General features: G+C 38.6%; 1 protein-coding gene across 15 annotated transcripts in view; it reads left to right on the top strand.

Annotated features, from left to right (window-relative positions):
- The window catches only part of PHF20L1 (PHD finger protein 20 like 1), a 62808-nt gene that overhangs the window by 36408 nt on the left and 13657 nt on the right, over positions 1-12743 (top strand). For 12 of the 15 annotated variants that reach the window (XM_082324449.1, XM_082324452.1, XM_082324448.1 and 9 more), the window contains 6 exons: positions 2492-2710; positions 2907-2963; positions 4272-4376; positions 9963-10127; positions 10517-10698; positions 12635-12734. In XM_082324449.1, coding sequence (XP_082180575.1) covers positions 2492-2710; positions 2907-2963; positions 4272-4376; positions 9963-10127; positions 10517-10698; positions 12635-12734 — 828 coding nt within the window. The remainder of the gene's footprint in view (positions 1-2491; positions 2711-2906; positions 2964-4271; positions 4377-9962; positions 10128-10516; positions 10699-12634; positions 12735-12743) is intronic. The other 3 variants (XM_082324444.1, XM_082324446.1, XM_082324445.1) reach the window with 1 other exon arrangement.

Below are 12743 nucleotides of genomic sequence, written 5' to 3'. Positions count from 1 at the left end.
TTTTGTGGTTACTTGTAAGGCATAATGATTGCACAGTTGAAAATTAGGCTTTGCAAGCCTTAACACTTTATTTAGGATTTGAGAATTTGGGATTCTCAATCTAGAATGATTTCTGATTAACAAAAGTAAAAGCCAAGAATAACATTGCAGAGTATGCAAGCATAGTAGTAATTTCTCTCTTCAGGTTACTATAGAAAGGCAGTTTGGAGAGCTCTGTCATTGAGATGGATATTTGTGCGACTGTAGCAGGTTTCTGCCCGTGATAAATGTTCCCTCAAACAGTTATTTAGTTACTAGCTGATTACTTTGTCAGATATGCTTGTGTTGAAAATTATTGAGACACTGAAGTTTCTTGTGTTGTGGCTATCAATAGCAGAGCACATTTGAATGTCTGAGGTCAGGATTTCTTCTGAATAATGAAGTTTAAATACTAATTCACCTAATATTGAGACTAAATTTCTCTTGAGCTTATTTGGATGGAGTATTCTCACATCTTTTCATCAAAATGGCAGTGACCTAACCAAATTATGTGCATTTGGGTGATCCTTTTGTGCTCTTTTTAGAAACAAGACAAGATGTTGATAGCATGATGATGTGGAGAAGTGTCATTTTTTTCTTTTACTGAGGTGCTAAAATATACTCATTGCTCACAGATGGCAAAGCAGTTCAGTCCTGTAACAGAGACAAACATTAATTAGGAAACCCAAGAAAGGAATAATTTGGATTGTGTTTTGTGTCGATGATAAGTATCCCAGCGAGCTAAGTCCACTTGAAATACAGACAAAGGCGAGAGCCTGAATAGTAGACCAGTCTTGAAGGGATTCTGGTCTTACATGAGATGGTTGATTTGACGTAGTGGAAAGGCTCAGGTAGCCTCCGCCGTGGTCATGCAGCTTGGGTAAGAAGCCAGCACGCAGAACTGAGCAGTTGGTTCTGGCTGCTGGCTAGGTTGCGTGGTATGGTGATGTCTTGCGTCTTGCAGCTGGGAACATCTGGCATTTAGAAGTGCTGTGTGGTGTGGTAGGTGATACGCTACTTGCTATTGCTCTTTCTGCCCCCGCGGCTTTCTCACTCTGTGGCATTTTGACTGTTTTCCCGAGAAGGCTGCCTAGGAGCCGGCGTAAGTTTCATGTAACGTGTGTGTTGTGTTCTAGTAGAATTGAGTTGGTCTGTCCCAGCCTGGAAGGCTGCCTTACAGCCTCAACCCTGATCTTGCCTCTTCTCCAGAATCCTTTTGTGCCTGATGAATTTACTAAAAAATCTTAACACTGCTTATTTAAATGCTTTTTGTTGTTTTATTACTGAATAATTAAAAAAAAAAAAAAGGGGGAGGGGGGAGGTCAAAGAACCCATTCTAGATCTGCTTCGTATTTGGTCTTGTTTAATATCTTGACCACTAGCAGGTATTTTTCAGGACTTTTTTTTTTTTTTTTTTTTGTTCAGTACTTTAACCCGCAAGTGTTTTTTACAGCTGATACTTTTGTTAGGCTCATATGCTGAGAGACACTAAAGGCGACTGGTGCCTCCAAGTGTTTACAGCTGGCATTGAAAAACCTGAACCACTTATGACTTTGTAGAGCTGTATTTTTGTACCGTGTGTCCTTGGCATGGTCCTGACACGTCCTCGATGGTCTGATGAAGATTAGACTTTCCTAATTACATTTAAGTGAAGCTTAAAGCTCTCACAATATTGATGAGCACAGTAATAGAGAGTTTTAAATGACCTCAATAATGTTCTTTATAAATAACTTTTATTCTAGTTTTATTATTTGAAAATTCCATTGTCCTATTTGGTTATAAATAGTAGCAATGAAAATTATAATTTGAGTTTTGTTTTGCCATGTTATTTCCTAATTTGCAGTTAATCAGTTAAAGATTAAAAACCAACTAAGTATTTCACTGAATAAACTTTTCTGAATAGTGCAAGATAAGAATTGTCAGTATATGATGCTGAATTCTGACAAATTATCGCAGTATTTTGCATGTCATTCAAATGTGGATTAAATATACACATGAAAGACAGTGAATGATTTAAATATTATTAAAATCAATGAAAAATGCAATAAGCAGAAGTGTAAATTTTATACGTAGCACTAAAAATATTGTACCAGAGCTTAATTTCTCTGTTCACGTAATGGAACGTTACCTTAAATGATATTGACAATGTCAGCACCTTTAACCCTTACTGTTGACGGGGGTTTCTATTACGGTGAAGTAAAAAGGAAACAAAAAGGCTTAAAAGTAGCAGCAAAAGTACACTTCAAACAGTACAAGTAGTTTAGAAGTGAGTGCAAATTCCAAAGCAAAGAAACTTTCTGTGGCATGTATTGTCCTGTATATAAGACTAAGACCTAGGCATCCATATGCAGTAATGATATGTTAAGTGTGATGACATTATTACCAATACTTGACATTTCAGTGATCTGACCCAGCCAGTGATCTGGCTGCAATCCTTACGGAATGCCTAGTAAATCTGTCTTCTTGTTTTCAGCACCCTCGTCCCATGTACATGCCTTGCATCTGGAAATGCCTTTAACCAATAGTCTAAAGTTACCCAAAGGGAATAGTAAAAAAAAGAGGTCTTCCACATCAGTGAGCTCTGAAGGGACAGAGATACAGTGCTCTGTGCCCATAAAGGAGAAATGTTTTGAGAGTCTGAAGGAGAAAATATTAAAGAACGTGATTGAGAAGGACAAGCATTCAGAAGTTGGTAAACTACAATACTTTTTGTTTCCAGTGCTTTAGACAATAAAAATAATCGTAAAGTGACATTAAAAATAATTGTAACGTTTGTATGTTTCTTCTTATTATGTACCGTTAGGACTTTTTACAGTCTAATGACTTTTACAAGAAAGTGGGTCATCAGCCAGACATTGCACTTATGTCATATATTCTTCAATTTGCAGGTGCAGTGAGAATGGAAAGAAAAGGAAAACTGGAAGAGAAAAGTTCTTCAACATATGGTATGTACAGAGCAATAATATTTTTAGGAACAAAGGAAAAATTCTGTAACACTTGATGTCTCTGAAGAGCCAATGTAAAAATGTAAAATATTTCCTGGGCCCAGCTGCACTTCTTTTGTTTGTTTAGGTCTTAAAAACAGTTTTTATATATATGACAAGTTCATAGTAGAAGAATAATTTTATAAGAGAAAATGGAAGTGACCACAGCAAGGATTTGGAAGGATCTAAAACTACCTATGAGAGGCCTGAAAAAAAAAAAGTTGGGTTTTTTTTTTTTAGTTGAATTAGTGATACTGCCTTCATTTCCTCATACTGACCAATTTGGTGGGGGAGAAGAAAACGGTTAAGTGTTACTAGCAAAACATTTGACAATTCTTGAAAGAAAATATAAACTAAGAGGGCTTTGGTTTTATCCTGTGTTTAAAAAAAAAAATTATTAGAGATGAATGAGAATTCATAAGTGATTCTGCGTTGTTTTTCCAGGAGGTAAAAGTTCTGTTGCTGTGTTCCCCAAGAAGATAATAAGACTCCAATTTGTGTGCAGGAAACAATCCTTAAATACTACTTTAATAATTTATTTTCTGTAAGAAGTAAATTTCCTCGTTATTTATCTCACTGCTGATTGCTTAGAAAGTGATTATGGAGTGACAATATTGTGGGATATATTTTGTCTGGGGAGATTTAACAAGATAAATAGAATTTTTCTGAGACAAAGTACTTGTCCTCGGGCGTATACCAACAGTGCTTAGAAGTGAACCACAGTGTAAAAAATGTATCATAAATTTTAGTCAGAATGAGTTTTCTGTGAGGATGTTGCTATACAGTAGAAAGCGCTGAAACAGCATCAGCAGTTTTGGGATACTGAAATTTCCTTCAGATGACTTTCTGTAGGCCTAATATGTGTTTTTATGATGATGCTATCTTTTTAGTTTGGAATTTTGCACTTAGGAAAGCTTTTTCTCTTGCCCAAACCTTTTTGTTATAAGCCATAATTAAAATAGGTGTTACAAGCTATTTAAATAATGCCACTTATTTTGTGTGCTTTGCTATATCTTCTTGTGCTATTATACCTTGCTTGGAAATACTTAAAATGGTAAAATGTTACTTGTTGAGAGAGGTTCCTTTGAACCATTCTACCAGCAATAAATGGGAGACATGCCCAAGATACCAAGTAAATTAACTGAATAATTTTGATCTGACTAGGCAACTGGAATACTTGATTTTTGAATGTGATGTTTGCATTAAGCCGAATGAAGCAGGTAATTTGGAATGGTACTGCTGTTTTAGAATGTTTAATTTTTATTTCAGGTAAAAAGAAAGAAAAGGAAAAGGAGAAAAAAGAGAAAAAGGAGAAAGATCATAAATCAAAACAAAAAAAGAAGAAGAAAAAAAAGAAGAAATCTAAACAGCATGGTAAGTTCAATTTACGCTTTTTTACATAAGCAAAACCACTCAGTGTATTTCTGCCATTAGATATTAAAACTTGTTTCTAAACAACACAAATGTCAAATTTTAGAAATTTCAAAGAATAGGTTTTGACCTTAAATGTTGAAAGGACACTTAGGCCTATGGCCTCATTTTTGTATTTATAGCCTGTCTCTGTGTGATAGATATTTCATAGATGTTTTTTCTTCCTTCAAAAGATATGCTTGCTTTTCTTATCTCTTCAAATTCTTCATTTGAAGCTCTGTATACACATCCTGCTTGTTTTGCTTGGAGATTAAAATTATTCTAGAATCTAATCTGTTGCTAAATTTCAGTGGTTTACTGTATAAAACTCAACAACCTTGTCTGTTGTCCTGACAAATGGTGAGTCCATTTGTCTTCGTCTCTCTTCCCTGTTCTGACTCTTTGATCATATCACTCATCTTTTTCTTTTCTCTGTTATTTCCGTTCCCTGGAGGGACAAAACTATTTTGGTTTTTAGATATGAGGCTCTAGGTATCTTGTGCTTTTTTAACAAAATAAAAAACCCTTTCAGACCACTTTGTGCTTTTTTTTTTTTTCTCCATGTTTGAGAAGTACTCCTGTAAGAGTGTGGTTTAATGTTTTAGCACCATCCATTCTGTAACTCTACTTGGCATGATTTCTCTGGAAAAACTGGACAATGTTTGGGTTTTCTTTTTTTAATAAAAAGATAACTATCCTGCTGACGAGTACAGTTTTTTACTGTTTCTTTGTATTTCTTTGCCTTTTCCACATCCTTTGGTTCTTTTAATCCCCCATAAAATCACATTACAGGTTCCTTGGTTTACCTTTTTTTGCATTCAGTACAGTCTTGGTTGCAGCATTATGGCAATAAAAATAACAGCATGGGCAAATGCAAAGTCATTCTGCCTTTTCTTCTTGCCAAAGACTGAGCTTTATTTTTTGTGTACTACGCCTGCTTACTTCAAAAAGTGCTTCGGGACTTAAAATAATACTACTTATTTTTATCTTGCTGCTGTTTTGGAGGGTTTTTTTGATTATTATTTTTTTAGAACATCTTTAAATATTCAAAAATTTAGAAATGAGAATATAGACTATCCTTTTTATGCCTATCAGATTGAGTTTACTTTCATGTACCTTGAGGGTGTGCTTTACTAGGTATCAGTTGTGGTAACTTCGCTTTTTTTAAAAAAAATTCTTAAAATATGAGAAGGTGAAAACTTAAAACCTATCAAATAAAGAATTTTCTGGAAATTTTTCCTCAAGCGCATGTGGAAAAACCCTGTGCATTAAGCAGAGCTTCTGACCACAGACTTTTAAAGATGCCTTGTGCTTCTCTAGAGTGATTATGCGTTTGTCTGTCCAAAACTTGTGCTATAACATGAAAATGCTCCCAAATAATGCAGTGCTTGAATGTGAACCGCAGTAATCTAGGTTTCACATACTTCACCATCCTTACATTGGAGCAATATAATCTTAAACTATAAACTTCAATTGCTTATTTTACCTAAAAATTATTGGGAGTTTTTTTTTACTTGCACTGGGAAGGCATCTAAGTATTTGCAGGAAGATACTGGTAGGTATTCAAGAGCCAAAGAAAAAAACAAAAACCCTAAGACCCTAAGCAGTCCTGGCTACTTCATCTGTGATGATTAAAACATGACAGAGTGAGTTAATACTCTCCACGGGTTCCATTTTTAGGAAGATGTTCAAAACTAATGTGCCATCACCTTATGTACAGAAATATCTCCAGCGGCACTCTCAATACAGTTTGATAAGAGTAAGAAAAATGTTTTATAGCTCTTCTATCCTTTGAGTATGTGACAGACTTAGTGTTGATGTTAAAGGTGTTTGAAAAAGAACTTGCATAAAAATAAGCAAAATTATGATGCAAACCCTGTTCACCCAAATTGGTTCAAATAGAGTACTTCTTGCAAATTAACATCAGAGGTGTGTTCTTGTGCCCAGTATTGTTCTTTGGTTTTATCTTGTTGAGGTCGTAAGGTGGTTTGTTATGGTGTTAGCTTTTTTTTTTCTTCTTTTTATTCCTTTAGTCTTTTTGCCAACTTGTCTTGAAACTTAGAAGCTTGGCAGGGGTACCACAATTAGGTTCCAACTCCTAGGGGCCATATCCAATGCGTGTAAATATTAGAAGAAATCTATATATCTCCCGATGCCCCAACAAATAGAAATCTTAAATCCAGATGCAGAAAGCAGTGTGAGTAAAACTTGAGCATTTTATTCTTTGCAAATTCATCTTGTGAAAATCTGTTTTTAGAAATCCAGAGGTATTCTGCCTGGATATTTTTTTTTTTTTTTAACTGGGGAAAAGAGAAGAATGCTTTGGCAGATTCTGACTCCAGTGTCTGACCCTGAAAAAGCCCACTGAAAAATAATCTGTCAAAAGAAGCAGTCTTCTCTTTCTCCAGGACTAGCTCACTCTAGTTTCAGAGCATGGGCAGAAATGAAAGGGTGTGAGGCATGCTTCGTTCCTTTGGAATCAATTTGAGGCATCTTGGGGAAGAAGAGGGAGTAGGCACATTGTGTGCTCCAGACAAATTTTGTGCAAGGCTTTAAAACAAAGAAAAGAACAGCAACAAAACTTTTTTTTGTGTGTGTGTGCTCTGCATGTATGCATGATTGACTGTTCATATAAAACCCATGTAACACAGAAGGTAGGTAATTTCTGTTATTTATACTGTTCTGTTACAGTGAGATTGATAGCAATACAACATGAAGTAATCAACTCAACTACTCATTGAGTTGACTCCTCTACAGTGAGTATACATAGGAAATGTGTAGATAGTGTGTTTTTGACAGAAGGAGAAAGTAAATATGAAGAGTGGCTTTATGGAATGTATTTAGGAGAGAAGCATATTGTGGTACCCATTGCAAGAAAACTGTAGATACAGGTGGTAGCAGGAATGCTTCCTACAGAAGGATGAAAGTGTAGAAATCTGATTACTCATTTATATTCAAAGTGGTAAGTTTTAAGAGGAGTAAATGGATAGCTACTCTTAATTACCATTTGACCAGCATAAGAAAGACATAGACCTGCTCAAGCAGGTCCAGAGGAGGGCCATGAAGATGATCAGGGGACTGGACCACCTGTCCTATGAAGACAGGCTGAGAGGCTGTTCAGTGTAAAGAGAAGGCTCTGGGAAGACCTTACAGCGGCCTTCCAGTACTTAAAGGAAGCCTTCAGGGAGGATGGGGAGGGACTTTATCAAGGAGGGTAGTGATAGGGCGAGGGGTACAGTTTTTAAACTGAAAGAGGGTAGATTTAGATTAGATATTAGAAAGAAACTCTTTACTATGAGGGTGGTGAGGCACTGGAACAGGTTGCCCAGAGAGGCTGTGGTTGCCCCATCCCTGGAAGTGTTGAAGGCCAGGTTGGATGGGGCTTTGAGCAACCTGGCCTAGTGGAAGGTGTCTCTGCCCATGGCAGGGGAGTTGGAAGCAGATGATCTTTAAGGTCCCTTCCAACCCAAACCATTCTATGATTTGTGATTCCGTGACTTACCTGAGACGGTCTCTCCAGTCACTGTGATTAAGGACAGGCTTGCAAATGTGTTCCCTGAGACTGTTGCAAAGAGTATGTGTTAGAGGAAAATATATCATGCTGGTATCAATATAAATGTCAATACTGCTGTATTACCAGTAGGCACAAGCGCATGGTGCTGTCTGTGCTTGTGTGCACGTGCTAACAGCCTCATCCTGCTCCCCAATCTGGCTGACAAGGATGGGGGTCCACTAGTGAGAATATACATACATACATATATATGTGTGTGTATATATATATGTACAGTGCGGATCCCTCCAGCAGCTGGGCTCAGACACTGTCTGCCCAGTAGCTGCCTCTCAATCCCAGTCTTTCCAGTTGCTGGCACCTAGAGATACAAGCCCCCGGGGCTGCAGCCCCAATGCAGGACAGACCATCTCACTCAGCGCATGCTTGCGTACTCCCAGAGTTGGCCAGGACTCCCCAGATCCCAGTAGCCCTCCTGGCTCTCACCTTTAGAGAGTCACTCGCACCCAGAGCTGGCCCTTGCAGACCCACCCCCTCCCTGCTCACCGGCTGGTCCAGCTTGATCTCTGCTAACAGTCAGACACTCGCACCGGCTCCAGGTGCTGCAGCATGAACTCATGGGCCTCTGTGACCAGAGACCCCTCGCAAGTGGGTGGCACTTCAGTCACTCACCCCGGTCTCTCCAGGTGCCCTTCAACCCATGGTCTGACTCCATTTGCTGGTACTCAGTCCCCCCATGCACACACCTGCACACGGAATAGAGAGCCTCTCACCTGGATAAGAGTTAGAAATGGGGTTTAATAAGAATTACAGGATGGTTGAGGTTGGGAGGGACCTCTGGAGGTCCTCTGGTCCAACTCCACTACCGACACAGGGCCACCTAGAGCCAGTTGCCTAGGACTACCTCCAGACAACTTTTGAGTATCTCCAAGGAGGGAGATTCCACCACCCCTGCCAGCATAGATAGGACAAACTGTGCTCATCAGACGCAGGGCATGGCCAGACAAGTGTGTTGACCAGCAAACTATTTATGCATGACTGGCTCTTTTTGTCCCCTTATTCCTCTGTTGTCCCCACACTTGTTCCTCCCCAAATCACTTAGGTCCATCCATTTTCCCCGCCTTTGGTTCCTTCCCTAAACATTCCATAATAAGTCTCGTGCAATCCCAAAATGATTTTCTCCTACATCCCACCCCTTGGCTGCAACCCCTGCTTCATCCAAAAGGTTATCCAGAGAGCTGCTCTGGGTTTCACGCCTGGATAATGGGGGTGATGGTGCTGCTGGGACAGCCCTGGGAGGGGCCTGGGCAGGGGCTGTTTGTTGTTTGCCTGCCCATCATGTTCCTCTGGGCTTGTGCATACCCTACTGGGATGCTTGGCAGTGGTGGCCTGCCTGCTGGTGGACTTGGCAGTGTTAGGTTTACGGTTGGACTCGATTATCTTAAAGGTCTTCTCCAACCGAAATGATTCTGTGATGCTCCTGGGCCCATGAATGGCCGATGGCTCCTGGGATGGGCCTGGGAGCATCCCATGAGGGTTTTCTTTGGGCTCCCTGTGCTACTCTGCAGGTGTGCAGACAAGCTGTTATCACTTAACCTGACAGGACAGTCTGCAGCTACTTCTAGGTAGCAATGTTGGTAGTGCTACAAACAGACCCAAGGCAAAAAGAGAGAGCTACCAGCAGCATCTCTAAGGGTAGCAGATGGTACAGGGTGAATTGTGGGGAAAAAAAGGACTGTATAATGTTCTAGGAAAAATTATGCCTCTGTACATTCAGAGATTGGGGGAGGGAGTTAAATGGGTAATGCTTGTCCTAGCTATTAAACTTTATTATGTTTCTTACTGGAAATTTTTTGATAAAATATGTTACGAAGAGCTTTTCCCACTTCATATTTGCATTTTTGTCATCCTAGTACCTCAATGTTGATATTATTTACTTCTGAATATAATGTTGCAGTATACCTAAATATTTTTTTTTTTGCATTTGTCATAAACTTTTCTTGATTTTTATAACATCAACTTATCGTCTTTTAACTTTTCAGATTATTCAGACTATGAAGATAGTTCTGTGGAATTCTTGGACAGGTGCTCCTCTCCGTTAACACGGTCCTCGGGGAGCTCTCTGACTTTGCGCAGCATGTTCTCAGAGAAGAATACATCATACCAGTATCCGAGAGCTATCTTGTCTGTTGACCTTAGTGGAGAAAGTAGGTTGGCTGAACAGCAACTTCCAGTTTGTAGGATTAATTCTTTAAGAAGGAGAATTTTACAGGAAATAATTCAGTTTGTGTTTGAGATTGTAGCTATAAATATGGTGACTGATTTATGCTTCATCTATTTAAATCAAAATGCTTATGCTCCTCAAGCTGTTCTGCATTGTATTTGCTTTGATTGAGTGTTGCTACTCTGCTTCTGAGGAGATCACATTAAAGGCATTTTGCAGAATTTGTCAAGGAATCTAATATACCAGCAATGTGTTTGAGAGCGATTTTTTTGCTCTATGCAGGTTAAGATTTTTAACTGCCAAACCCCCCTGTATTTCTGTAAAGCATTGCATCTCTGCACACACAATTTCACATGCATTTATTTTTACTAGACCTTTCAGATGTGGAGTTCTTGGATGATTCCTCTACAGAGAGTTTGTTACTTAGTGGTGATGAATACAATCAGGACTTTGATTCAACTAACTTTGAAGAGTCTCAGGATGAAGATGATGCTCTCAATGAAATCGTTAGATGCATTTGTGAACTGGATGAAGAAAATGGCTTTATGATTCAGGTAAAGAAATTGAGGGGGGGGGGATATATTTTCAATGTGAATTTCTTGCTTGTGAAGGTGCCCTTTTGATGTGTTGGAGACCAAAGTTATGTAGAGAGCTATAAATAAAAGTGAACAATTACAAAATATTTCTATGGTCTGCACTTGGCGTGACTGTTCAGTGTATGCAGAACTTACTCTAGGATGGGGTTTCTCTAACAAATCGGTATGTAGAACAGGTTTGTACGGAAAGGTAACATTTTTCTTTATAGCTAACTGATAAATTTGGAATAAAGTATCCTTTCCCGCACACAAATCATCGCTTCTGTCCACAGACCATCCCAATTATACCAGCCCTTCTGGTTTGTCCCTTGTGCTTTGCAGTACCGATTGCAGATACCACTCTACTCACTGTAAATGTACCTCAGCTGTATTCAAGATCTCTGCTACACAGACGTTAATATCGTCAGTAACTGTGATGTGTGTGTGATGTGCGTCCTTCATCTTTAGAATAGCAGTTCTCAAACTAGAAATAACTAGCTAGTTTTAGAAACTGCTAAGAATTTAAACCCTACTTGGTATAGAAAAAAGAGTAGAAGAGTATACAGCATCTGCACGGCATTCAGGTGCTGATGGATTGCAACTAGTGCTGCTTATTTATTTGTACTCCAATGAGGGGAGCATTTCCCATCTAGTAATGAATAATTTAACGTCTTTGTCTCAAGGAATTCGTAACATAGCGATTAGATCAGATGCAAGCAACAGTGAGGAAGAACTCAGTTGTCAAAAACTTTAAAACAGCAATGAACTTCCTGTGGTTTTTTCCTCACTCAAAAAACAGGTTTGTATTCAACTATTAATGTGGTACAGTTTCTGCTGAAAAAACGGAGCCTTTTTAGTTGAGTTTTGAAGGAAGCAAGTATGACTGGCCTGTGTTAATGGACTTAAAAGTCTTCTGGAAATGACAGAAAGACCTGAAAATGAAGGACACAAGACTGTCCCTGTGAACACATTACTGAAATGCTGTGCTGTGTTGGAGGAACTAAGTAGGAGTTCAGCTATGGTAATAATGTGGAAAAATGGACTGGTGTAGAAATCTTTGGAGAGAGGAGAGGAAATTGTAGCCATAGTGGTGTGACAAGAGGAAAGGTGACTTCAGTGTTTTGAATAGGCTGATGCTTAAAAGCGTGTCAAAGCAAAGAGGAGAGACTTTCAGTGGTAAACCAGCAGATATTTAGAACAGAGGCAATCGCTGAGTTGACAAGGGAAAATGTATTTTTTTAAGTGGTAGTTTCCTACCCGTTTCTAAAGTCCATTTACAGCCTGACTTTTCCTCCTCATGCCTTGTCTCACTGAGAGCGGCCGGTTTGCTGTTTCTAGGCCCTCATGCCTTACCACTTCTGTTTTGCTCTCCTGTTCTCTTGTTTCTCCTCTTTCATTTTCTCTTCATTTTCTTTTTCTTTTAGATTTTCCATTGGTGCGATATTAAAAACACATCTTTCTAGCGCACTGGAGAGATGCTTTGTAAATATAAATAATTAAACTGAAGAGTTTTCTACTTTTCACTGTTATGCTGTAATGTATTACATTATCTTTCTACTTTACTGTAATATTATACTTCTGTCTTATGTTTCACTACTAAATATTTAGGTGCTAAAATACTGAATGTTGTAATAAAATATTATTAAATATTACATCTTCAATTTCTTCTTTTTTTTTTTTTTCCCTCCAGTCTGGAATTTGTGGTTGAGGTAACTTTCGGAACTAGAGCTATTTTTTAGCTTGATGTCTTTGCCTACCCAAACACAAATTGCCCAACTAAGATAATCTTACTCAAACAAGCTATTTAAGTTAAACTGCTGTTCTCTGCATTTTGATGATGCAAGAAATAGCTTCTGATTTTTGAATCTACTTATCTCAGTTTTAGTTTTTGCTTTTATTTTTTTTCTGATGCCAGTGTGAAGAGTGCTTGTGTTGGCAGCACAGTGTATGCATGGGACTGTTAGAGGACAGCATTCCAGAGCAGTACATCTGTTATATCTGCAGAGATCCACCAGGTACGGGTA

The sequence above is a fragment of the Platalea leucorodia genome, assembly GCF_965183815.1.
Source record: "Platalea leucorodia genome assembly, chromosome: 1".
Classification (NCBI taxonomy): domain Eukaryota; kingdom Metazoa; phylum Chordata; class Aves; order Pelecaniformes; family Threskiornithidae; genus Platalea; species Platalea leucorodia.
Note: the sequence above shows the minus strand (reverse complement) of the source record. Positions and strands in the feature narration are given on the sequence as shown.